This window comes from Scyliorhinus torazame, chromosome 15, assembly GCF_047496885.1.
Source record: "Scyliorhinus torazame isolate Kashiwa2021f chromosome 15, sScyTor2.1, whole genome shotgun sequence".
Classification (NCBI taxonomy): domain Eukaryota; kingdom Metazoa; phylum Chordata; class Chondrichthyes; order Carcharhiniformes; family Scyliorhinidae; genus Scyliorhinus; species Scyliorhinus torazame.
The window spans coordinates 116,559,192-116,586,791 of record NC_092721.1 but is presented as its reverse complement, the minus strand read 5'-3'; the positions used below and the strand labels follow the sequence as shown (position 1 = coordinate 116,586,791).

General features: G+C 48.0%; 1 protein-coding gene across 5 annotated transcripts in view; it reads right to left on the bottom strand.

Annotated features, from left to right (window-relative positions):
• The window catches only part of LOC140391761 (large ribosomal subunit protein eL31), a 245,433-nt gene that overhangs the window by 99,571 nt on the left and 118,262 nt on the right, over positions 1–27,600 (bottom strand). For all 5 annotated transcript variants that reach the window (XM_072476605.1, XM_072476608.1, XM_072476604.1 and 2 more), the window contains 6 exons: positions 25,698–25,780; positions 22,574–22,680; positions 19,868–20,015; positions 17,039–17,123; positions 16,691–16,820; positions 5,774–5,868 (listed from right to left, as the gene is read on the bottom strand). In XM_072476605.1, coding sequence (XP_072332706.1) covers positions 5,774–5,868; positions 16,691–16,820; positions 17,039–17,123; positions 19,868–20,015; positions 22,574–22,680; positions 25,698–25,780 — 648 coding nt within the window. The remainder of the gene's footprint in view (positions 1–5,773; positions 5,869–16,690; positions 16,821–17,038; positions 17,124–19,867; positions 20,016–22,573; positions 22,681–25,697; positions 25,781–27,600) is intronic.

Genomic DNA, 27,600 nt, shown 5'->3' with positions numbered 1-27,600 from the left:
CGGGGGGGATCGAGTTGCTGCTGCTAAGATCAAGGAGGAGCTGGAGAGAGTGGGGTGGGTCAAGACGGGGGTATGCCGCTGTGGGGAATGGGCCGGGTGTGGGGTGCGGGTGTGTGGCTGGCCGAGGAGGGGTCATGGCTAGTCGGCAGGGGAGGGGGGGCGGGTAGCCCCCTAATCCAGCTGATAACCTGGAATGTAAGGGGACTGAATGGGCCGGTCAAGCAGGCCCGCGTGTTCGCGCACCTGAAGGGGCTCAAGGCGGATGTGGTTATGCTCCAGGAGACACACCTGAAGGTGGCAGACCAGGTAAGACTGAGGAAAGGGTGGGTAGGTCAGGTGTTTCACTCGGGGCTAGATGCCAAAAATCGAGGGGTGGCGATCTTGGTGGGAAAGAAGGCGTTATTCGAGGCGTCGAGCATTGTGGCAGATAATGGCGGTAGGTACATAATGGTAAGTGGTAAGTTGCAGGGAGAGAGGGTGGTACTGGTCAATGTGTATGCTCCGAACTGGGACAATGCGGGTTTTATGCGGCGTATGTTGGGTCGGATACCAGACTTGGAAGTGGGGGGCCTGATAATGGGGGGAGACTTTAACACGGTGTTGGATCCGGCACTGGATCGCTCCAGGTCTAGGACGGGTAGGAAGCCAGTGTTGAGGGGGTTTATGGACCAAATGGGAGGGGTGGACCCTTGGAGATTTGCAAGGCCGGGGGCTAGGGAATTTTCATTCTTCTCACATGTCCATAAGGCTTATTCTCGAATCGACTTTTTCATTTTGAGTAGGGCGCTGATAGCGAGAGTAGAGGATACCGAGTATTCGGCAATAGCCATTTCGGACCACGCCCCGCATTGGGTGGAATGGAGATGGGGGAGGAGAGGGACCAGCACCCGCTGTGGCGCTTGGAGGTGGGGCTGTTGGCAGACGAGGAGGTGAGCGAGCGGGTCCGAGGAAGTATAGAGAGGTACTTGGAGACCAATGACAACGGGGAGGTCCGAGTGGGGATGGTATGGGAGGCAGTGAAGGCAGTGGTGAGGGGAGAGCTGATCTCCATCAGGGCCCACAAGGAGCGGAGGGAGCAGGGGGAGAGGGAGAGGCTGGTGGGGGAGATGGTGAGGGTAGACAGGAGGTATGCGGAAGAACCTGAGGAAGGATTGTTGAGGAAGAGGCGCAGCCTCCAGGCCGAATTCGACCTGGTGACTACCAGGAAGGCGGAGGTGCAGTGGAGGAAGGCCCAGGGGCGGTCTACGAGTATGGGGAAAAGGCAAGCCGGATGCTGGCGCATCAGCTTCGGAAGCGGGACGCAGCTAGGGAGATCGGGGGAGTTAAGGACAGGGGAGGGAGCGTGGTGCGGAGTGGGCTTGGCATCAATGGGGTCTTCAGGGACTTCTACGAGGAATTGTACCGATCCGAGCCCCCACGGGAGGAGGGAGGGATGGGCCGTTTCCTGGATCAATTGAGGTTTCCAAAGGTGGAAGAGGGACTGGTGGCGGGACTGGGGGCCCCGATTGGGCTGGAGGAGCTGATCAAAGGGATAGGAAGCATGCAGGCGGGGAAGGCACCGGGGCCGGACGGTTTCCCGGTCGAGTTCTATAAAAAATATATGGACCTGTTGGGCCCGCTGTTAGTTAGGACCTTTAATGAGGCAAGGGAGGGGGGGGCTTTACCCCCGACGATGTCCCGGGCACTGACCTCCTTGATCCTGAAGGGGGACAAGGATCCCCTGCCATGTGGGTCTTACAGAACCATTTCCTTGCTAAATGTAGATGCCAAGGTGCTGGCGAAGGTCTAAGCCACGAGGATTGAGGATTGTGTGCCGCAGATCATCCATGAAGACCAGACGGGTTTTGTGAAGGGGAGACAGTTGAACGCGAATGTGCGGAGGCTTTTGAACGTTATCATGATGCCGGCAAGGGAGGGGGAGGCGGAGATAGTGGTGGCGATGGACGCTGAGAAAGCCTTCGATAGGGTAGAGTGGGGGTACCTGTGGGAGGTGCTGAAGAGGTTTGGGTTTGGGGAGGGGTTTGTCAGGTGGGTTAGGCTGTTGTATGAGGTCCCGATGCGAGTGTGGCCACAAATAGGAGGAGGTCCGAGTACTTTCGGTTGCACCGAGGGATGAGACAGGGGTCCCCCCTGCTCTTCGCACTGGCGATTGAACCCCTGGCTATGGCACTGAGAGAGTCGAGGAACTGGAGGGGGTTGGTGCGGGGTGGGGAGGAGCATAGGGTGTCGCTTTATGCGGACGACCTGCTGCTGTATGTGGCGGACCCGGTGGGAGGAATGCCAGAGGTAATGAGGATGCTTAGGTAATTCGGGGACTTTTCGGGGTACAAGCTCAATATGGGGAAGAGCGAGCTGTTCGTAGTTCAGCTAGGGGACCAGGAGAGGGGGATTGGCGAGCTCCCACTAAAAAGGGCGGAGAGGAGTTTCAGATATTTGGGGGTCCAGGTGGCCAGGAGCTGGGGGGCCCTGCATAGGCTTAACTTTACAAGGCTGGTGGAGCAAATGGAGGAGGAGTTCAAGAGGTGGGACGCGTTGCCGCTGTCCCTGGCGGGTAGGGTGCAGTCAATCAAAATGACGGTGCTCCCAAGGTTTTTGTTCCTGTTCCAGTGCCTCCCAGTGTTTATCCCGAAGGCTTTTTTCAGGCGGGTTAACAGGAGTATAATGGGGTTTGTGTGGGCGCGAGGGACTCCGAGGGTGAGAAGGGTGTTCCTGGAGCGGAGTAGAGATAGGGGGGGCTGGCACTGCCCAACCTTTGTGGGTACTACTGGGCCGCCAATGCGACAATGGTGCGCAAGTGGGTGATGGAGGGGGCTGCATGGAAGAGATTGGAGACGGCGTCCTGTGTGGGTACGAGTCTGGGGGCGCTGGCAACGGCACCGCTGCCACTCCCTCCAAGGAGGTATACCACGAGCCCGGTGGTGGTGGCGGCCCTCAAAATCTGGGGGCAGTGGAGGCGGCATAGGGGGGAAGTTAGGGCCTCGGGGTGGACCCCATTACGGGGGAACCACCGGTTCGCCCCAGGAAGAACAGGTGGAGGGTTTTCGGGGTGGCACAGGGCAGGCATACGAATGTTGGGGGACCTGTTTGTGGACGGGAAGTTCGCGAGCTTGGGTGAGCTGGAGGAGAAGTACGGGCTCCCCCCGGGGAACACCTTCAGGTACTTACAGGTAAGGGCGTTTGCCAGACGGCAGGTGGTGGAATTCCCACGGCTACTGCCACACACAGTACAGGACAGGGTGCTCTTGGGGGGTGGGTGGGAGTGGGGAAGATCTCGGAAACTTACCAGGTGATGCAGGAGGAGGAGGAGGCCTCGGTGGTGGAGTTGAAAGGTAAGTGGGAGGAGGAGTTGGGAGAGGAGATCGAAGAGGGGATGTGGGCAGATGCCCTAGGGAGGGTGAACTCTTCCTCTTCATGCGCGAGGCTCAGCCTCATACAGTTTAAGGTGCTGCACAGGGCAAACATGACCGGGACAAGGATGAGCAGGTTCTTTGGGAGTGAGGACAGGTGTGTTCAGGGAGCCCAGCAAATCAGACCCATATGTTCTGGGCATGCCCAGCGTTGGAGGAATTTTGGAAGGGCATAGCGAGGACGGTGTCGAGGGTGGTAGGATCCAGGGTCAAACCAGGCTGGGGGCTCGCAATATTTGGGGTGGCAGAGGAGCCGGGAGTGCAGGAGGCGAAAGAGGCCGGAATTCTGGCCTTTGCGTCCCTGGTAGCCCGGCGAAGGATTCTCCTTCAGTAGAAAGATACGAGGCCCCCAAGCGTGGAATCCTGGATCAGCGATATGGCAGGGTACATTAAATTGGAGAGGGTGAAATTCGCCTTGAGAGGGTCGGTACAAGGGTTCTTTAGGCGGTGGCAACCGTTCTTAGACTTTCTGGCAGAACGCTAGACATTGGTCAATGGCAGCAGCAGCTCGGGGGGTTGGGGGGGGGGGGGTTACTTTATTTTTGTTTATGTTATTTACACTGGAAGGGTCTGAGGGGGTGTATACACCTGTTGTCTTAAGTCGGGGGTGTTAATGTTAATTTATTATTTAGGTATGGGGGGGAGGGGTTTGGGGGGTTGCTTTTTTAGATTGTGTTTTGTACTTAACCCTGTTGGGTTCTTTTTTCTTTCTCATTTTGTTATTGATATTTTATGAAAACCTTTAATAAAAATTATTTAAAAAAAAAAAAGGATATGAAGCAAGAGACCGGCATGCAAACCAGTCTTCAAAAAGGCTGGCAGCAGTGCAAGTGATCAAAGGGGCGATCCTGTGAGGGAGGCACAATGAGCTGTGCGCAAGGGACATACACCAAGCAGCATATCATGTCTATGGACACACTGGTTAAATTTGTTGATAAATAAACCAAATGTATAAAAATATTAATCATGTTCGTCCATAAACATCAAGATCTCCAAAGAAATGGGGATGTGGTGATATGTCTGTAGATATTACATGTACCCAGCAGTGCGACCTCCCACCAGCAGGTGGCGTCAGACATCGGTCATGTGACATCCGGCTGCCAGTAGTAGGTTGTAAGGCGTACATGAGGACAGTCGCACATAATGGTAGTTCCATAAGAGTTTAATGTAACTCTATGATAACTTGGCCTGTATAGCATTCTGATCATTACCGTACCACGTCTACATCAATAAATCATCATTCTGGTTAAGTCACCAGCAGTTCTGTAGAATCATTGCAAGACACAATCACAGTACACAACATTCCCAACACCGCCACCCCAGGGATCCGATAGCACAGTGTGATGGAATGGCCAGCTCATATGCAGGAATCATCCAGGTGGACAGTGGAAAGTGCTACCATGGGCAGGAGTCAGATATTGTCAAACAATGTGGGGCACCAGAGCTCATTGCAGAGCACGTTGCCATCATCCTTCATTCCATCTGTTCCGCTGTTACTGCCAACCCAGCGGCCACCCCCCCGTAGTGCGGCAGGTATTTATCTTGGAGGGGGTTGCAGGCAGGGATGGGATGTGGTGTCCGTGCCCCTGGCCAGATCCCCCCCCCCCCCCCCCCCCCCCCCACCCCCCCACCCCCACAGTCGGTGAACCTGGAGGCAATCAGAGTGTCACTTGCGCATTAGCACTAGCACATATGTCGTGTGGTCTCCCGTGCCTGCTTAGGCTCCATGTCCTGTTCTTACTCGCCCTCCCCCACATCCTCCTTGTCGGAGGTGACCTGGTGTTCATCCTCCTCCTCCAGCACATTGCTCCTCTGCTGCCTGATGTTGTGTAGGACGCAGCAGGCCGACACAATGCAGGCGACCCTCTCAGCGTCATACTGGAGGGCCCCTAAAAAATTAGACACCTGAACCACATCTTCAGGATGCCGGAGCACCGCTTGACGCGCCCCAGTCGCTGCTTGGGCATTGTTGTAGCGGGTCTTGGTGTTGGTCTGTGGCCTCCCGATAGATGTCATCAGCCACGACTGTGCTCAATGGTGAGAGAGAGAAGGGGAGGGACAGACAGGCAGAGAGAGATAAACAGAGTGTTGGAGGTCGGGGGGTGGGGGAGGTGGCGGAAAGAGAGAGAGTTTCTTAATAGGCTATAAACTATAAAGGAGTATCAGGACAATGTTAGACCAGGCTGAAGCATGTTCAATCCAAAGTCCCCTAAAATACATGGCAGTTCTGGAAACACTCTTGTGTCCAATAAAAGCATTACGGGTCTTTGGTAACACCCACAACTGTTTGCCCACACATTCAGCAAAATATTTTCTAATTGTAATTCATTAGCATGCTCTGTGGCTAAACTATGGCAAATCCCCACCTGGTTATTGGCGGTCGGGTGTTGCTGAGTTCCTATATCTTGTTTTGTCTGCAAGGATGGAGCATTCGTCTCTGAGAGTAGTTTACTTTCTGTAGCTGTGGAAAAAATTAGACGCAAGGTTTAAATGATAGATTATGGTCACAAAACACACCTACATATTTCAAAATAGGAATAACCAGATCAATAAAACAGAAAATGCTGATAAACTCAGCAGGTCTGGCAGCATCAATGGAGAAAGAAACACAGCTAATGTTTAAATTCCATATGACCTTTCTACAGAACTCAAAACGTTAACACGTTTTGTAAGGGCCCCGAAGAATCCAGCACGAGTTTTAAGGATACAAAATAATAAAGTTTATTTACTATAACAATATATACATAGCAGTAGCAGTAACTTCCCTTGCTACCTTCTCCTTCCTCTTGGTTCCTGGACTGGCCAGCTTATTTATAGTAGGAGTTTCTCCGCCCCCCTCATTGGGGAAGTTCATACTCCCATAGGATTGTGGGATAGTCATTAGTCCCCAGCCAATCGTCAGTAGGCAGGTTATAACAACACTGTTTCTGTCTCCATAGATAGTCATGGAGGTTTACAGCAGGAAAACAGGCCCTTCGGCCCAACTTGTCCATGCTCCCCAGTTTTTACTACTAAGCTAGTCCGAGTTGCCCGCATTTGGCCCATATCTCTCAATACGCAGCTTTGCCATATAACTGTCTAAATGCTTTTTAAAAGACAAAATTGTACCCACCTCCACTACTGCCTCTGGCAGCATGGGCATCATTCTCCGCCGGAGGGAGTCTCCGTTTTGCCGGTGCCCGGGGGTTTCCCGACGGCGTGGGGCTGCCCCACAATGGGAAACCCCATTGACCGGCCGGTGTAACGGAGCATCCCGCCGGCGGGTCGGGGCAGAAATGTGGCGGGGCGGGATGGAGAATTTTGCCCCTTGTTCCAGACACTCACCATTCTTTGTGTGAAAAAATTGCCCTTCTGGACCCTTTTGTATCTCTCCCCTCTCACCTTAAACCTATGCCCTCTAGTTTTAGACTCCCCGGCGTTTGGGAAAAGATGTTGGGCGGTATTCTCCCCCCCATGCCGGGCGGGAGAATCGCCGGGGCGCCGTGCGAGTTGCGCCACGCCGCCCCAACACCCGCACGTGGTTCTCCCACCCCCCCGAAACCAGCGCTGCGAGAATCGTGCCGGGCCGAGCGGCCGGCGAAAAAAATGACAGTCCCGCTGGTGGCGTTCACCCTTGGTCGCTGCCGGCGGGAACTGTGCGAGAACGCTGGGGGGGGGGGGGGGGGGGGGGGGGGGCTTGTGGGGGAGAGGGGGGTTCCTTCACCTGGGGGGGCCTCTGATGGCGTCTGGTCCACGATCGGGGCCCACCAATTGGTGGGCCGGCCTCTCCCCCCCCCCCGGGCCCACCTACTTCCGGCCGGCCCCAGAACCCCGGCTCCATGTTGGTGAGGGGCCGGCGCACGTTCCCCGTGCATGCGCAGGATGGCGCAGCCCAACTGTGCATGCGCAGGAATGACCTGCCACAACTGCGCATGCGTGGGTTGGCGTGGTGCCCATTTGGTGCTGCATAAGGAGGCTGGAGCAGCGTGAACTGCTCCAGCGCCGTGCTGGCCCCCTATGGGGGCCAGAATAGGTCGTGCCCGGGCCCTGTTCGCGCCGTCGTGGAACGTGACGGCATTTACGACGGCGTGGGCACTTAATCCCAGGAGCGGAGAATCCCGCCCGTTGACTATCTACCTTATCTATGCCCTTCATTATTTTATAGACCTCTATAAGTTCACCCTTAAGCCTCCTGCGCTCCAGGGAAAAAAGTTCCAGTGTATCCAGCCTCTCTTTATAACTCAAACCATCAAGTCCCGGTAGCACCCTAGCAAATCTTTTCTGCACTCTTTCTAGTTTAATAATATCCTTTCTATAATCGGGTGACCAGAACTGCACACAGTATTCCAAGTGTGGCCTTACTAATGTCTTGTACAACTTCAACAAGACATCCCAAATCCTGTATTCAATGTTCTGACCAATGAAACCAAGCATGCCAAATGCCTTCTTCACCACCCTGCCCACCTGTGACTACACTTTCAAAGAGCTATGAACCTGTACTCCTAGATCTCGTTGTTCTATAACTCTCTCCAACACCCTCCCATTAACTGAGTAGGTCCTGCCCCGATTCGATCTGCCAAAATGCATCACCTCACATTTATCTAAATTAAACTCCATCTGCCATTCATCAGCCCACTGGCCCAATTGATCAAGGTCTGTTGCAATCCTAGATAACCTTCTTCACTGGCCACTATTGTCATAATATACACCAGTATATCATGGTGCAGACACACACTGATGGGCACACAGTGGGACCAATCAACATACACACCAGTGAGAGTGCACGCACTATAAAGACAGGGGACATCAGAGTTCCCGCTCATTCGAGTAGCAGCTAGCAAGGAGCACAGAGCTCACAACCTGCAACACAGACATTCACCATGTGCTGAGTGCATCAACTGGTTAGGACAAGGCAAAGGTTTTTAGTTAAAGCTGGTATCATATTTACCCACAGTTCAAGTATCTTTAAATAGTTAACCCTTTAATAAAATAGTGTTGCACTACTTCAAGTGTTGGTGACCTGTATGTGATCCAGAACACCCAGCACATCATGGTACCAGGAGTGGTTGCATACTAGCACTTCTTAGACCTACCTGCAAGTGATCTGCCAACGCCAGCATTCCATCATTCTGCAACATGGACAACATCAGCCCGCCGATGCCGCTCCGCATCGCCGGCAACCTCGGGGCCAACTGGAAGATTTTCAAACAGCGCTTCCAGCTCTACCTCGAAGCCACGGACAGGGAGGGCGCCTCGGACACCAGAACGATTGCTCTTATCCTCTACACGGCCAGGGACCATACCATCCATATTTTCAACTCTCTCACCTTTGCAGATGATGAAGACAAGACGAAGTTCAAGACAGTTCTCCTCAAATTTGACACTCACTGCAGCTTAGAGGTGAATGAAAGTTTTGAACGCTACGTGTTCCAGCAGCGTTTGCAGGGTAAGGCGAACCTTTCCAATCTTTTTTAATGCACCTCCGCATCCTTGCGCAATCTTGCAGCTACGGGCCCACCTCCGACTCCATGATATGCGACCAGATCGTTTTCGGTGTTCAGTCGGACCCCCTACGTCAGCAGCTCCTCAAAGTAAAGCAACACCCTAGCGACCGCCATCGAGACCTGTGTCCTACATGAAAATGCCACCAGTCGGTACTCCCATATACAAGCGGCTGAAATGGCGCGGCAAGGTCCCCACGAGGCGGAACGGGTCCAAGTGATTGAACACCTCCAGGGCCTCAGCCTAGATGAGGGCAGCCATTTTGCACGCTTTTCGCGGACTCCCGCGCTTGTACGCACCAAACGAGGGGACGGCGACATGGAGGAACGCAATGCGCAGGCGCGCACCACGCAGGACCGCACCGTGCATGCGCGGTAGCGCAGCGAACGTGCTGACGTCACGATGTGCGGCAAATGTGGCTCCGCCTATTTAAAGCGGCAATGCCCCGCAAAATCTCAACAATGCCTACGATGTTGAAGACTTGGCCACTATGCTGCCTGCTGTCGAGCAGCTCAGCCTTCCAATTCATATCGCTTCAGCCAGCTTCGCAGGAATGTTCGGGCAATTCAACCCACGGTCACCGAGTCCGATTCCAACCTCCCACACAGCAGTGACACCAAGGACCGGAAGGCGCCTTTTCGAGTCGGTGTTGTAATGAAAAACAGGCTGTCCCCGAAGCAAAGACACCAGCCACTGTCGGTATACAGCACGATCCAGACGATGTGTGGTGTGCCACCCTGACGGTCAATCGGTCCCAAATACTATTCCGCCTGGAAACTGGTGCCTCCACCAATCTCATGGCGTAGTCTGCTTTCCAAAGCCTTCATGTCAAACCAACCAATCTCCCATTGGCCTGCCAGCTATTGGACTACAATGGCAACATCATTCCTGCTACCGGCTCATGCCAACTTGAAGTGATGCACAAGTTACGAAAAGCCATCCTTCCTTTCGAGATCATGGGCTCCTCGAAGGACTCTCTGCTTGGCGCACAGGCCAAATTGCTGAGCCTCGTTCAAATAGTTCACTCTCGCTCTCCTGATGACACGTCTGCCTTCCAGAATGCTGACTTCAGGGCGCAACTCAATGCGATCATCGACCAGCACCGCGACATCTTCGAAGGCATGGGCACGCTCCCATATACGTACAATATCATACTCAAACAGAACGCCACGCCTGTGGTGCACGCACCTCGCAGAGTCCCAGCACCCCTCAAGGACCGCCTCAAACAGCAGCTGCAGGACCTCCAAGACCAAGGAATGATCTCCAGAGTTACGGAACCAACCGACTGGGTCAGTTCCATGGTGTGCGTAAAGAAGCCTTCTGGCAATCTCAGAATCTGCATTGATCCAAAGGATCCGAATCGCAACATAATGAGGGAGCATTACCCAATCCCCAAGCGTGAAGAGATCACATGCGAGATGGCTCGGGCGAAGCTCTTCACCAAACGTGACGCCTCAAAAGGATTCTGGAAAATTCAACAAGACAGATCCAGCAGGAAACTGTGTACCTTTAACACCCTTTTTGGCAGATATTGTTACAACAGGATGCCGTTTGGGATCATATCGGCGTCAGAAGCATTCCACAGGATCATGGAACAAATGATGGAAGGCATTGAAGGTGTTCACATCTATGTTGACGACATAATCATTTGGTCCACCACCCCGCAGGAGCATATCAGCCGCCTCCAGCGCGTGTTCAAATGCATACGGGAGCAGGGCCTACGCCTCAACAGAGCCAAATGTTCCTTCGGCCAGACGGAACTCAAGTTCCTAAGGGACCACATCTCCCAGTTGAGTGTGCGGCCGGATGCAGACAAGGTGGCTGCCATCCCAGCCATGAAAAAGCCAGAGGACAAGAAGGCGGTCCTCCGATTTCTGGGCATGGTCAACTTCCTAGGGAAGTTCATCCCTAACCTCGCCTCTCATACCACAGCTCTCAGGAATTTGGTCAGGAAGACGACAGACTTCCAATGGCTTCCTGCCCACGAGCGCGAATGGAAAGAACTTAAAACCAAACTTACCACGGCCCCGGTATTGGCCTTTTTTGATCCAACGAAAGAGACAAAAACTTTGACTGATGCCAGCCAATCTGGCATTGAGGCAGTGCTCCTGCAACGCGGTGAGCCCTCATCATGGGCCCCCGTTGCATATGCGTCATGCGCCATGACCCCCACCGAACAGCGCTACGCGCAGATAGAAAAGGAGTGCTTGGGCCTGTTGACCGGTGTCGTCAAATTTCATGATTATGTGTACGGCCTTCCCCAATTCACCGTCGAGACCGACCATCGCCCACTGGTCAATATAATACAAAAAGACTTGAACGACATGACGTCTCGCATCCAGCGCATTCTGCTCAAACTCCGGTGATACGACTTTCAGCTCGTATACACCCCGGGCAAAGACCTGATCATAGCTGACGCTCTGTCCAGGGCAGTCAACACCCCGTGTGACCCAGCGGGATTCATCTGCCAGATTGACGCCCATGTGGCCTTCGTGGCCTCCAATCTACCGGCCACGGATGAACGCCTCGTCCAAATGCACCGCGAGACTGCGGCTGACCCCCTGCTACAGTGTGTCATGCGCCATCTAACAGACGGGTGGCTAAAGGGCCAATGCCCGCAGTTCCACAACATCAGAGACGATCTGGTGGTAGTCGATGGTGTCCTCCTGAAGCTGGACCGCATTGTTATCCCACACAGCTTGCGCCAGCTCGTCTTGGAACAGCTACACGAGGGCCATCTTGGCGTGGATAAGTGCCGCCGACGGGCCCGACAGGCAGTGTACTGGTCCGGCATCAATGACGACATCGCCAACACAGTGCTCAATTGCCCCACCTGTCAGTGGTTCCAGACGGCCCAACCATGTGAGACCCTACAGCCCCATGAGTTGGTCACGTCCCCTTGGTCCAAGGTCGGCATCGACCTATTCCACGCGCTGGACAGGTACTATGTTCTGATTGTAGACTATTTTTCAAACTACCCGGAGGTGGTACGTTTGCATGACATCACATCGTCTGCAGTCATCCGTGCCTGTAAGGACACCTTTGCTCGTCACGGCATCCCATTCACTGTGATGTTGGACAATGGCCCCTGCTTCGCAAGCCAGGAATGGTCCAACTTTGCCAGGAGGTACAACTCTCTGCATGTGACATCCAGTCCCATGTACCCCCAATCCAATGGCAAAGCGGAGAAGGGTGTCCACATAGTCAAACGGCTCCTCTGCAAGGCTGCCGATGCGGGATCCGACTTCTACCTTGCCCTGCTGGCCTATCGCTTGGCCCCACTGTCCACTGGCCTGTCGCCAGCCCAGCTGCTCATGGGTCGCACCCTGAGGACGACGGTGCCGTCCATTCACGTCCCAGACCTCGACCACGTATCCGGTCCTTCAACGAATGAAACTGTCTCGTGCACAGCACAAGGCGGCTCATGACGCCCGTGCAGCTGATCTCCCTGCTCTGGCTCCAGATGACAACGTCTGCATCCATCTTCCGGATGGTGGCTGGTCTGCAACTGCTGTGGTTCTTCGGCAGGTGGCTCCCCGCTCGTTCCTGGTCCGTCTACCGGATGGTTCCATTCTGCGCCGTGATCGTGTGCCCTTCGTCTCGTTCCGCACTCACTACGTGATCCTTCGCCAGTGCCACGCTCTCCTGTTGTCCCTGACCTGGACTATGCAGAGATTCCGGTTACTCTGCATCCTCCTCACTCTGATGCAGTCCAGCCCGCTCCTCAGCTGGTGGCTCCTGACCCACCCTTGAGGTGGTCAACCAGAATACGTCGCCCACCTCAGAGACTTAATTTGTGAACTTTGCACTAATGGACTCTCTGGTCTGTTCTGTTCTTCCGTTTAATCATTCAAATGGTTTGTATATAGTGTTCATCTCGTTATTTGTGTGACACACTTTTTTTCTGCACCAGGCACCTTCCCATGTAAATAGCTTAGTTTTATGTACATAGTCCTGTCAATATTTTGGCACACACGTAGTCAGGAACATTCACCACACACTATTTATTGTCACGCAGGCATATTTTAAAATATAAAACGGGGATGTCATAATATACACCAGTACATCATGGTGCAGACACACACTGATGGGCTGGTTTAGCACAAGGCTAAATCACTGGCTTTGAAAGCAGACCAAGGCAGGCTAGCAGCACGGTTCAATTCCCGTACCAGCCTCCCCGAACAGGCGCCGGAATATGGCAACTAGGGGCTTTTCACAGTAACTTCATTTGAAGACTACTTTGTGACAATAAGCGATTTTCATTTCATTTCACAGTGGGACCAATCAACATACACAACACCGCAGTCAACCACCAGTGAGAGCACATGCACTATAAAGACAGGGGACATCAGAGTTCCCGCTCATTCGAGTAGCAGCTAGCAAGGAGCACAGAGCTCACAACCTGCAACAGAGACATTCACCATGTGCTGAGTGCATCAACTGGTTAGGATAAGGCAAAGGTCTTTAGTTAAAGCTGGTATCGTATTTACCCACAGTTCAAGTACATTTAAATAGTTAACCTTTTAATAAAATAGTGTTGCACTACTTCAAGTGTTGGTGACCTGTATGTGATCCAGAACACCCAACACATCAACTATGCCACCAATCTTGGTGTCATCTGCAAACTTATTAACCATACCTCTTAAATTCTCATCCAAATCATTAATATAAATAACAAATAACAGTGGACCCAGCACTGATCCCTGAGGCACACCGCTGGTCACAGGCCTCCAGTTTGAAAAACTCTCTACAACCACCTTCTGTCATCAAGCCAATTTTGTATCCAATTGGCTATCTCATCCTAGATCCTGTGAAATATAACCTTGTGCAACAACCTACTATGCGGTACCTTGTCAAAGGCCTTGCTGAAGTCCATGTAGACAACATCTACTGCACTGCCCTCATCTACCTTCTTGGTTACCCCTTCAAAAAACTCAATCAAATTTGTGAGACATGATTTTCTACTGACAAAGCCATGCTGACTGTCCCTCATCAGTCCTTGCCTCACTAAATGCCTGCAGATCCTGTCTCTCAGAATACTTTCTAACAACCTACCCACCACAGACATTAGGCTTACCGGTCTGTAGCTCCCAGGTTTTTCCCTGCGGCCCTTCTTAAAAAAGGCACAACATTTGCTACCCTCCAATCTTCAGGCACCTCACCTGTGACTGACTGTCAATGATTCAAATATCTCTGCTAGTGGACCCACAATTTCCTCCCTAGCCTCCCACAACGTCCTGGGATACATTTCATCAGGTCCCAGGGATTTATCTACCTTGATGCACTTTAAGACTTCCAGCACCTCCTTCTCTGTAATATGTACACTCATCAAGACATCACTATTTCATTGAAGTTTCAGTGCAGAAGGAGGCCATTTGGCCTATCGAGTCTCCACTGGCCCTTGGAAAGAGTACCCTACCTAAGCCCACACCTCCACCCTATTCCCACACATCCGCCCTATCCCCGTAACCCCACCTAACCTTTTTTGGACAACAAGGGCAATTTAGCATAGCACATCTTTGGACTGTGGGAGGAAACCAGAGCACCCGGAGAAAACCCACGCAGATACGGGGAGAACGTGTAGACTCCGCAGACAGTGATCCAAGCCGGGAATCGAACCTGGGACCCCTGGAGCTGTGAAGCAACTATGCTAACCACTGTGCTACCGTGCTAATTTATTTCCCCAAGTTCCCTAACATCCACGCCTTTCTCAACAGTAAATACCGATGAGAAATATTCATTTAGGATCTCATCCATCTCTTGTGGATTTGCACATAGATGACCTTGTAGATCCTTAAGAGGCTTTACCCTCTCTCGTTACTCTTTACCTGTTTATGTATTTGTAGACGCTCTTTGGATTCTTCTTTGTCTTATCTGCCAAAGCAATCTCATGTCCCCTTTTTGCCCTCCTGATTTCTCTCGTAACTCTACTCCAAAAACCTCTATACTCTTCAAGGGACCTACGTGATCCCAGTTGCCTATGCATGTCATATGCCTCCTTCTTTACTAGATATACTGAGCTTATCCAGCACTTTCTGTTTTATTTCAGATTTCAAGCATCCACAGTATTTTACGTTTAACCAGATTAATTTGTTGACTATACATATGAAATAGGAGCTGAAGTAAACAAGTTGGCCCATGAGCCTGCTCCGTATTCATTAAGATCATGGCTAATTTGTTATGTTTCGAATTCCACATTCCCATCTACCGCCAATAAGCTTTGATTCCCTTACCTTACAAGAATCTATCTACCTCTGCCTTACAAATATTCCATGACCCCACCTCCATTGCCTTCTGAGGCAGAGGCCCAAAGTCACTCAACCCTCTGAGAGAAAACATTTTTCCTCAACTCCGTCCTAAAAGGACTACCCCTAATTACAAAACAGTGCCCCCTAGTTCTGGACTCACCCACAAGAGGAAACATCCTTTCCACAAAAGCATTCATGATATTATATACTTCAATCAAGTCGCCCCTCACTCTTCAAAAATCCAAGGGAAACAAGCCCAATCTGTCCAATCAATCCTCATAAGCCAACCTGTTCATTCCTGATATCAATCTAGTAAACCACTGAACTGCCTCAAATGCATTTGCATCCTTCCTTAAATAAGGAGACCAAAACTACACACTTTAGTTAAGATATGGTCTCACCAATGCCCTGTATAACTGAAGCATAGCATCCTTACTTTTATGTTCAATTCCTCTCGTATATTGACCCTGATCTTCAGCGGAGCGGCAATCATGGTTGGATTTTCGCTCCGCTCGAATATTTTCATGCCTCAACGCTGTTCCACATTTCTTGCCAGGTCTTCCAAGCCCAGCTTTCCCAGAAATGCGGAGTACAGCGTCCTTCGGGGAACTCCATCATAGTGCTGTAGCATTTGGGGAAGACAAGATACGTCTCCTTTTTAAAGCACTTGCTGTCATATGATCAGTTTAAATGTCCAGTGTGAATGTTAGTGAATGGGTGAGTGGATGAATGAGTGAATGGGTAGGATGGTACATGGGTAGATTGGTGAGGTGAGTACGGAATTGGGAAGGGTGGGTGAGGTCAGTGGTTAGGGCGGCGGGCAGATGGGTGAGGTGGCAGGTGGGAAGGATGGCAGGTGGGTGATGTGGTAAGTCGGTAGGTTGACAGATGGGTAGGGTGGCAGGTGAGTAACATGGCAGTTGGGTGAGGTGGCAGGTGGGTACGGTGACAGGTAGGTGAGGCAGTAGGTGGTTGGGGAGCAGGTGTGTGAGATAGTGGCTGGTCCGCTAAGGTTGGGAGGGGAAGTCAGGGCGTTGGGGATAGTTGGGGAGGGCCAGGTGGTCAAGATGAAATCAGTAAGGGGCGTAATTGAATGAAAATCGTTTATTGTCACAGGTAGGCTTCAAATGAAGTTACTGTGAAAAGCCTCTAATCGCCACATTCTGGCGCCTGTTCTGGGAGTAATTTTGTAATTACTCAGGAGTTTGACTAAGATTTTACTGTCTAGGATTTCCGGAGTAAATGTCCAGTCAAGTCCCATGGAACTGGCTCTAACTCAGAGTCAGAGACCATTGAGGGGAGTCCAAGGAACGGAGGTCAGTGTGTAGGGACGTTTGCAGGGTTCTGGGTCATATGTGTGGTATCCGACAATCCAGAGACTGGAAGACCATTAAATAATGGAAAAATCAATATCAGAAAAATATCACAATCACCTATTTGAAGCATTTTTAAAACTTTACGTTCTAGATTTCTGAAGGTGTAGTCAATCAATGTAGCCAATTGAAAAAGTTACCCCATGAAGTTTCCAAAGTAACTGATAAGCTAAACACCTACATGCAGATTCTGACACTGAGGTATGAGATGATTTGTGCGAACTCCGGGATGAAGAAGAAGGTGATGGGCTGCCATTGAGCACTTCAGTTGTTTTAACTTGCTGCTGAGTGTCAAGTCTTGAATCATGTACCTGTACAGAATAACAACAGTAGAATGAACGATAGGTGTGAGCAAATCATTGTTTCCAATCATTGCCGCCTGTCATTATAGCAGCAATTGTTTTCAATAAATTCACAACTAATATTCAGACTTAATATTAGCACCAATAAATATCTTCAGGCACTTTCACAATAACAAGTATTTAAAATAGATTACCAGAATTGTGAACTGTTTCATCTTTCTTATTACCTTAAGCACTGAAGAACCAACAACTTCTGTTGAACAATCACCCAAACTGATGTTGTTTCGACGCTGTGCTCGAACCTCTGCATAGCTGTAGTGATTTTAGAAGGAAAGAAATCAGTAGAAAAGAATACAATGAAAATAAAACTGAATGTATCTGAAATGTAAATATACCATATAATTGCAAGTGAACTTCAAATTAATTAACTCAAGTGATTCATTGTCATTCACCAGCTGCTGGAATTGGGACGGGACGTAGCCGGTAGATCCCGCGAGAGGCCTCTTCCAGGATTTCTGAAGGTCATTACGCCCTGAGAGATCTAATGAGATTCATCCAAAATGGGCAGGATCCAGACTTGCATAGCTAAGTGTGTTTACAGGTCATTTAACTATGCCGATGCCAGATCTAACCAGCACCCGGGATCTACCTGCCTCGCTGAGGAGACCCTAGCCAGGCACCGTTTAACACTGGGCCCACAAATGGGGACCAGGCGGAACAGTACTTGGTGATCGGAGACCCCCCAATGGTGACCTCTGTGCGGCACCCTGGCACTCCTGATGCCACCAGAGTATCCTGGAACTGCCAGCCTGGCACCCTGGCTGTGCCATGTAAGCACCCTGGCCATGCCACCTTGTTGCTGCCCTGGCAGGGTTCCCAGGTGGCACTGCTAGAGTGCCAGACTGGATGGCAGTGCCAAGGTGGCATTTTGCAAACTCTGGGGATCGAGCCCGGGGGTGCCCTGCCCATATGAGGGGGTTGCGGGGGATTCAAGGACCACCCAACCAGTGAGTTGGGGTCTGGGGGTTGCACGGGTGGTCGGGAGATCAGAATAATACCCTGATCTCTTCTTGTACTGAGGAGCGGAGCTTCCCCATTGAGGTCCAAAAAAATAACAGAGTGCCATTTGATAGCGGGGTCCTGCTAATCCCACCCAGAAGGGGACTCTGTTTTTTTCCTGTTAGATTGCGCCGATTGTTAGTTAGAATCATGTGTTTTTATCCTGGGGCTACCTATCACAAACTGATAGTCTCATTTGGATAGCACAGGGCTAAATCGCTGGCTTTGAAAGCAGGCCAAGGCAGGCCAGCAGCACGGTTCAATTCCCGTAACAGCCTCCCTGAACAGGCGCCGGAATGTGGCGACTAGGGGCTTTTCACAGTAACTTTATTGAAACCTACTTGTGACAATAAGCAATTTTCATTTTTTCATATGGAAGATAAAGTGGAAGGTATACATCCTTATTTTTTGAAGGCTCAGAATGGTCTGTTAACGGTGCAGACCATGCTGCTTTGTGCACCAGTATCTGCACAAGTACCTGCATGTAGTCTAAGAAAGGACAGAAGAAAAAAAGAAAAAATCCGGAAAATATTCGAATTAACAAGTTAAGAAATGGATTTATTATGACTAATTTCTTCTGGTGCTCTGGCTAATTTGACCAATTTCTCCAGACCACTTTTACTGAGAAGCACCTTGAAGAAACAAAGCACCATTAATCGGGTGTCCTTGAACATCAATGGACAAGATGCATACTGTATGTTATGTACCTTTAACTTTAGTTTTATGTCAGTGTAAAGATATACGCTATATTGCAAAATGACAGAATAGTTTTGCTGTTACTCACTTTATAAAGACTCTCCTAATATACAATGTTGCTTATTTCAACTCTAAATGCTGATCTTTAGCAACTTTTACCCCATTTTATTCATAACCGGTATTAGTTAGTTTATAATGATTCACCAAGCTTGGGAATTTATTTTGGCCTCTAGCGATATTGTGAGCATCGTGAGGTTTTCTGTCTTCAGTATTTTAAAACATTTTTTAATTTAGAGTACCCAATTTTTTTTTCCAATTAAGGGGAAATTTAGCGTGGCCAATCCACCTATCCTGCACATCTTTGGATTGTGGGGGTGAAACCCACGCAGACACGGGGAGAATGTGCAAACTCCACACGGACAGTGACCCAGAGCCGGGATTCGAACCCGGGTCCTCAGCGCCGTGAGGCAGCAGTGCTAACCACTGTGCCACTGTGCTGCCCTTGTCTTCAGTATTTCTAACAAATTCAAAGAAGTATTCTAAAATAATTTGTTTGTGATTTGACTAGAAATATCTAATCAACAAAAATGTCTACTTTGTTAATAATGGGCGGGATTTGCGACACACGAAACGCCTTGCGAGGTTTAATGAAATCTCACGAGACGTCGCGATCTAAATCTCGCGCTCACTGTGCATGATCCAGATCTGCATATTTAAATGAACCATTAGGCTAATTTAAATATGTGTTCGTGGGATTCTATCGGTGCCCAGGAAATAACATATGCGCCTGGGATAGCTCGCCAGGGCACCGTTTAATACTGGTTTCCACAAACATGGACCAGTTGTAATAGCATCCGAGGGGTGTCTCACAGGCCATTAAAGACCTCCGGGAGGTCGGGGACAGGGCAGGGTGGCACCTTGGCACTCCCTCTGCCACCCAGGCATCTTGGCTCTGCCATCCTGGCACACTGGCATGCCACTCAGGCATCCTGACAGTGCCAGCTTTCCAAAATGGTGTCCCGATCTGCAAAGAGCCTTTCCTGCTGGGCTCGCCAGCAGGAAATGCCTCAAGTGCAGCATCGTCAGAGAGAAACTCCCGGAGGCCAAACAAAAATGGCAACGTGCGATTGAATAGAGGTGTTTCTCGATGCTGCAGCCTCCAAGAAACACCCCGCTAAATGCGCCCAAAATTGGACATTGAATTTTTACGTTGAATCGTGCCCAATGTTTCTAAGATGTAACAGCCAGAGGAAATCTTCCCAATCGTTATTACACTTTACAGTCAACTATTTTTTTCCTACCTCACTAATGTGTGCGTGCACACAATAAACTCTGGTTTGGAGTTCCACTGATGGTAGGTAATGTAGTACCGGGTTTGGAGCCAAATCCACTGCTGTCCTTTAGTTAGGAACCGATAACAGCAAGATTTTCCTTTACCAAACTGCATCACTGTAGAAAACAAAAAGCATATCTGTAAAATCTTTTTAGAAGATATTATTTTGCACAGATAAATCAGCTTTCTTTTCGAAAATATGTGTTTTTATGATATAACTGAAAATGCCAGTGAGTGTATAGCACTGTATTCGGTGATGTACCAGCCATGGATGAATAGCTGGGGATATGTGAAAACAGTGAGGGTTGAGTGTGAGGACGGCAGCATTGGTAAGTATGAAAGGGTAAGACAGAGTACCTGGATGTCAGGTACAAGTCCTGAGTGCCAGGGAATACTGCTGGATGAGTGATGGGGATATGGTGCACTGTACAGCATGGGAGATTAGTGTTGTGTTCGGTCAATGTGAAGTGAAGATGCAATCACTGACTCTGATCACTGCATGGGTTCATTAGACCTCATATGGCACAGTCACCAAAACCTTGGGTCCAGACTGCAAGAATTGACCTTCCTGGCCACCTGTTCCCATGCCTTCTGAGGATGGTCGTAAAGAGCTTCAGGCCCTTGTCAGGTCTTGGTATCTCTCCTCCTGTCCACCCGCACCATTAATGCACCCAGTGCCAGATCTGTCAATCTAGATTCTTCTGTAGGCCCTGTGTTCAATTGTGAGAATATCTATTGCAGGAATCTCATTTTTTCCACCTTCCTTTGAAGAGACCGAATGTTTTAAGAAAAAGCAGGGAGTTTGTATTACATTGCTGGTACCTCCTGCCGTGGGAAGAACTTGCTGACAGCTTTCAGATGAGGAAATCAGAGCTGAAGGTGTAGGAACTTGCACTGCAATCGTTCTGAGGTGGATAGACAAATGTTGTGCTTTACCCACCTCCATCTGAATGGGTACGGATTTTGGCCTCAGTGCCCAAAGTTAGGGCAAATTAGTTTCCGGCCTACACAACTCCGGCCTCTCTCAATGAAACCTTTTTTTTATGATTGTAAGTACAGCAAGCTTTTTCCGCCAAAGGGTATTAGTTAGATTTTATGGTAATCCAGCAAACACATTGTCATTGTTGAAGATTATACCTGTCCTTTATTTCTGGTAACTCTTTAACTGAATTCAATTCTGGAATTGTCAATTTGGGATTTGAAGTTAAATTCTTAGTCCAGTAACGTGGTTAGTACACTTGTTTCACCAAGCAGGAATGATCCAGGATTGCACCACTAACTATAACTTTGGAGTAGCTGAGAGTTGATTCAAAGTTCCTGGGTGGGATTCTCCATCCTACCAACCCCGCCGGCAGTGGGATTCCCCAATGGGGTTTTCCATTGTTGCCATCCCATGCTGCCAGGAAACCCGCGGGCGTGGATGTGCTGCCGGCAAAGCGGAGGATCCCGCCAACGGAGAATCCAGCAGTCATCTGTGAAAATATTCCAGTGAGAAAGTTTTCTGCATCACCAGCCAGTGATTTACTTTCTCAGAATTTAGTGTATATTAGCTCTGCATTTGCTCTTAAGCTGAAGGAAAGTGGGACCATTATTGCTTTCAATTGAGGCAATTGCTGATATCATTAGAGTAAAGTAGCAGCAAAGGAAGTCCAACCTGGCAATTGCAGTGGTGAAAAATATGTCAGTTACGGCATTTCTATTTATTGCAAATATTTTATTTCAATAGATTGCGGAAGTCTTTTTCCACTATTTTCTTTTAACAAAGCGTACTACATGTGATGATTGATGTAAATGGTGCGACAGCATAGTGTGCATTATTAAATGGTTACTATTGTTAGATTTGAAATAAATGCAGAAAAAATAAATAATATTTTGTTCTTATTAATTAAGAAAGTTACTTTTTGATTGGTAAGTTTAATGCTCTTAACGTTGAGATGTATGTGTCATGTGTAGACTAACAACGTTCTGAATAAAAAGGTAATTAACATTGACTGGCTGTAATTAACTTTTACAGAAGTAATGTCAATGTGGAATGCTTTTGCAATGTAGAGCATAACTTGCTCAAATGTTGCTTATAATAAACACTGCAGAAAAAACTCACCAATGCTGCTTGCTCATCGGGACAATTGTACTTGGAGGCAGCTTTGAATGGAATTCAAGCTACAACATTAGCAGTGATTCTCTGACCTACACTATTGATGTGGCTCCCCACTGGAGTACAAGGGGCGTCATTCTCCGCCGGCGGGAGTCTCCGTTTTGCCGGCGCCCGGGGGTTTCCCGACGGCGTGGGGCTGCCCCACAATGGGAAACCCCATTGACCGGCTGGTGTAACGGAGCATCCCGCCGGCGGGTCGGGGCAGAAATGTGGCGGGGCAGGATGGAGAATTTCGCTCAAGATTTGTGAAATAACTCAACTAAAAATAAAATGAATTAGATTATTTTCAATTAAGAGTACATGATTCTTCTGACTCAGGAAGATTCAAATTGTTCTACATATTTTACTTTACTCTATATATAAGACATATTTGTAACCTTCTTAAAATTCTCTTGCCTTTTTTTTAGATGTGGAAGAATTACATTATTTTCTGCTACAGATTCCAAGACCAGCACCAGCAGATTAATCCTAAAAATCTCTGAACATTCTGATTATTATTTTTTTGGGAATGCTACATACATTGTTGATGGCACTTTGCTAGCTGCTCCAGATCATCGACGTGGTAATAATCATAACCTGACGTACCGAGGACTTCAAAAGGCAAATAACCTATGATTGGTGGAGCCCTGTGGTTAGAAAGAATATTTGATTGCAAAATGTAAGCAGAACTTTCTTGCACCTACCAAACTGCATGCACAGAAAAAAAAAGTGCCTGAAAAATGAACCAAACAATTAATTTCTAATCACTTGGCAAATCGAACTGGGGCAAACTAGCAAATCCCATTACATCAGATCAACCATTGGGAATTTGAATGAGTATTGCATATAGGTATACGAGCCAACATTAAAAAATGTTTGACAAGCTGCACACAGCTCATTATGTCTTTATTCAAATGTCCACCTACTCAAGAAATTCAACTGAAATTGCTATTTTTTCATATTTTACATGATATACAAGTAGGATGTGGCTGGAATTATCTGCAATATTTTAAATGAATTTAATGTTGATGGTTTTTGAAGGTACATAAACAGTTGAAGAAAATGGACTTCGAACCCCGTGAATGGGATAAATACTCCCTCCACAGCGTTTTGTGTACAGTGCTGTGTGCACTGAATGGGGCTCTTGAAGTCAATATTGGCTGGGATTTTCTGGAATTGGGAGATTCGGCAGCACAGCCAAAAGTCTATTGATGTCCAGCAGGACCAGATGATCCTGGCGGCGGGCAGGGATGGACAATCCCACCCTTTGGCTAGGAATGTATTTCACATGTAGAAGTGGTGGTTATATTGTACTATCAGTATTGAGGTAAACCTTTTCAACTGGTACAGAATGCTGAGCTACAACATAATAGCTTTACTCCCAGCAAAAACGCAAGAATTCTATCTCATATGCCAACATATACAATGCTCCAATCATGCTTTCTGAAAGCCAGACTACGCCGCTTATTAGATATTTGAGTGGAGTGCAGCCTGTAAAAGCATAATGGTAGCCCCACTACTGGGTAGATGAGGGGGGGGGGGATTCTCCAGTCCTCCAGCCACGTGATTCTTGGTGGCGTGCTATTCACTGCCAGCGGGATTCTCTACTCCTGCTGCTTGTCAATGAGATTTCCTATTGAAGTCATCCCACCCCACCGGGAAATCCACGGGTGGGGGGGGGGGTGCTGCTGTGGGAACAGAGAATCCTAACGGCCCGAGAATTCCAGCCAGGATTTTTTGAAGACATGAATGGAGACAAAGAACACTGTAAATGTATTGAGATTTCCACTCCTCTGCCGCCTTCCTAGCCAACTTCATCAAACCATGCCCCAGTGTAGTTAATTGGCAATTGTCATCTCAGTAAACTGTATGGCAAGAGGCTTTGAAACAATTAAAATGTCTGTGGATCACAGATCAGAAGCAGGTTGGCAAAATCGTACATAATCTTTCCTAAGTTATTGACTTGGACTTCTAGTATTTGTTTGTCCAACAACATTGGTTTGCCCAATATCCAATACTATTCACATTTTCCCTGATTTGGTCACTATGGGGAATTAACCGCTAAGACAGGGGCATTATCAAAAAGAAAAATTATTTGCAACAACCACAAAGTCACTGATGAAGATAAAGATCAAAGTGGGACCAAGTTTCCTAGAAATCCTTTTGCTCAATATTGCAATAAGGTAGCATGCTAATTTAATGTCTCTTAGTATTATATGTGTTATATTATAGAATGTAATATAAATATTACTCATTTATCTTACCGAGTTGTATTTAACTTGAAATGAAAATCGCTTATTGTTACAAGTAGGCTTCAATGAAGTTACTGTGAAAAGCCCCTAGTTGCCACATTCCGGCGCCTGTTTGGGGAGGCTGATACGGGAATTGAACCATGCTGCTGGCCTGCCTTGGTCTGCTTTAAACACCAGCTATTTAGCCCAGTGTGCTAAACCAGCCCCTTGATGATAAACATGATGATAAACAGTCAAAGTCTTCCAGTTGATGACAAATTATTTATTATACATGATACAAAATAATATACTTGTGAGTTCTTTCGCTTTAATACTTTGACTAGTACGATAATTAAGTAAGATTAGATTAAACTAATAATTATGATAATACACTGCACTCTGATCTGGTCACGTCTTTACTCTAGTTGCACTACACACACACTAACCTACGGAAAGAGTGGGAAACTCCTTATATAGTTCCTGTTAGTGTTGCCATCTAGTGATCATCTGCCTGTACTGACTGCACATTAACTAATCATGTATTAACATATACAGAGATCACGACAATATGTATATTTATATATTTTGTTTTCCATTGTGAAGTGATGCATCCAGTTCAACAATTTGTCTGATCTGACACAAAATGGGGGCACCCTGCCACATATCAGAAAATTTCAGGAGCGTTGGTTACAATTTCCAATATGTGCCACGAATGGGTGAGATACCCTGCCAGCAGTGTGTGATTGGAAATCATCCCCAAACAAGTTAGCCTTGTCTTAGTGAAACTCCTCTTTCCTCTGAATAAGATCTTCCTGTCAGTGGAAACTGTTTTTCCCTATTTACTCTGTTAAAACCCCTCACACAGTTTGAACAATTGCATTAAATCCCCCTCCTCTTACCTTTTTTTTTGCTAAATAAAAAGCAATTGCAGCTTTCCCCATCTTTCCACATAACTGAAGTCCTTCATCTCTGATACCATTCTAAATTTCCTTGAACCCTCTCCAAAGCCGTGATTTGCTTTCTGAAGTGTGGTACCCACCACTCGACATAATACATCTCCTATCCATTGATTTATCAAGATTTAGCATAATCTTCTTTATTTTGTACTCTATGCTTCTATTTACAAAGTCATAGCATGTGTGTGTTTTTAATAGTCTTATTAATTTGCCCTATTGCCTTCAAATATTTGGGTATTTAAACCCTCAGGTCTCTCTGCTCCACATTTTAACAATACTGAAGTGAATATTTGGTGCAGGTATTCAGCAAAATGTAAACTTTGGAAATAAAACATGTTGTAAAAGGAAATTTACAATGTTCTTTGCCTTCCAGAAATACAACACAAAATGCTTCCAGAACTACTTATGCCTGAACCAGGTTGGTAAGTATGAAACTGGTAAATTCTACAATGAACACAAAAATAAATTCTCACTAACCTGTGATCAAGAAATAAAAACTTCCACTCCAAGCTATGCCTAGAAGTAAATTCTTCTAAAGGCTCCTCAATTATGCACATCTCCTGTGTTGAAATAAAGTATTGTAAACATGGTTAAAAGTATAGAACATATTTTAATTCAGTATTTCATTTGTATTCCATCTATCCCTTTTTAAATTTTCAGAATAAATCCAGCAAGTCTATAATTCATGAATATGATGGCATAGTTATGTATGTCTTATTCTCGTTTGGAGATGTGAGAATGACACTTTCATTATTGAATGAACAGCAAATTCTCACCAAGACATTCCGAACCAACGGTCACTCTTAAGGTTTTCTCTGTTGTATCATAGAATGATTCAGCTCAAAAAGATGTCCTTTGGCCCAACATGTCTGTGCTGGGCATCAGGTAGAGGTATTCAATTAAACCTATTTCCCTGCTCTTTTTTCATAGCCCTATAGATCCCGTTCAATTCCTCATTCAATCCATTTGGAAAGTGGTTACTACTGTTGCTTCACAGCGCCAGAGTCCCAGGTTCGATTCCCGGCTTGGGTCACTGTCTATGCGGAGACGGCACGTTCTTCCCGTGTCTGCGTGGGTTTCTTCCGGGTGCTCCGGTTTCCTCCCACAAGTTCCGAAAGACGTGCTTGTTAGGTAATTAGGACATTCTGAATTCTCCCTCTGTGTACCTGAACCAGTGCTGGAATGTGGCGACTAGGAACTTTTCACAGTAACTTCATTGCAATGTAAATGTAAGCCTACGTGTGACAATAAAGATTATTATTATTATTATTATTATTAATAAATAAATTTAGAGTACCCAATTTTTTTTCTCCCCCAATTAAGGGGCAATTTAGCGTGGCCAATCCAGCTCGCTTGCACATCTTTGGGTTGTGGGGGTGAGACCCATGCAGACACGGGGAGAATGTGCAAACTCCACACGGACAGTGACCCAGTGTTAGGATCAAACCCGGGTCCTCAACACCATGAGGCAGCCGTGCTAACCACTGCGCCACTGTGCCATCCTATCCATTTTGATAGTTACTACTGAATTTGTTTCTGCCAGTCTTTCATGCAGTGCAGTCTAGATCACAACAACAAACTGTATAAAATATATTTTGTCAAGTTATCTTTGATTCCATTATAAATCGTTTTAAATATGTGTCCTCCAGTTACTGACTTGCGTGCCTCTGAAAACAGTTTCTCCTTATTTATTCTATCAAGATCATTCATAATTTCAATACTTCTAACAAAGTGTAACAATGTTCCAAGGAGAACAATCCTAGTTTTGCCACAGAGCTGAAGTCCCTCATCCCTGGTACCATTCTGCACCCTCTCCAAGGTCTTGACATCTTCCCAAATTTGTGGTGCCCAGAGCTGAACATAACACTCCAGCTGAGGCCTAACCAGTAGGGTTCAGTGAATCATAGAAATCTCTACAGTGCAGAAAGACGCCATTTGGCTCATCGAGTCTGCACCAACCCTTGGAAAGAGTACCCCACCTAGGCCCATGCCCTAACCCAACCCTATCCCTGTAACCCCAGCTAACCCTTTGGACTCTAAGGGGCAATTTAGCATGGCCAATCTACCTAACCTGCACACCCTTGGACTGCAGGATGAAACCGGAGCACACAAAAGAAACCCATGCAGACACGGGGCGAAAGTGCAAACTCCACACAGACGGTCTCCCGAGGCCGGAATTGAACCCGGGTCCCTAGAGCTGTGAGGCAGCAGTGCTAACCACTGTGCCACCATGCCGCCCTTTCTTTGCTTTTTTATTCTATTCCGCGGTGAACAAAGTGAAAGATCCCATTTGTCTTTTCACCAGCCTTCTCAACTTGTCCGCACCTTCAAAGTTTTGTGTACAAATGCTCCAGACTGTTCCTGCAACTCCTTTCAAATT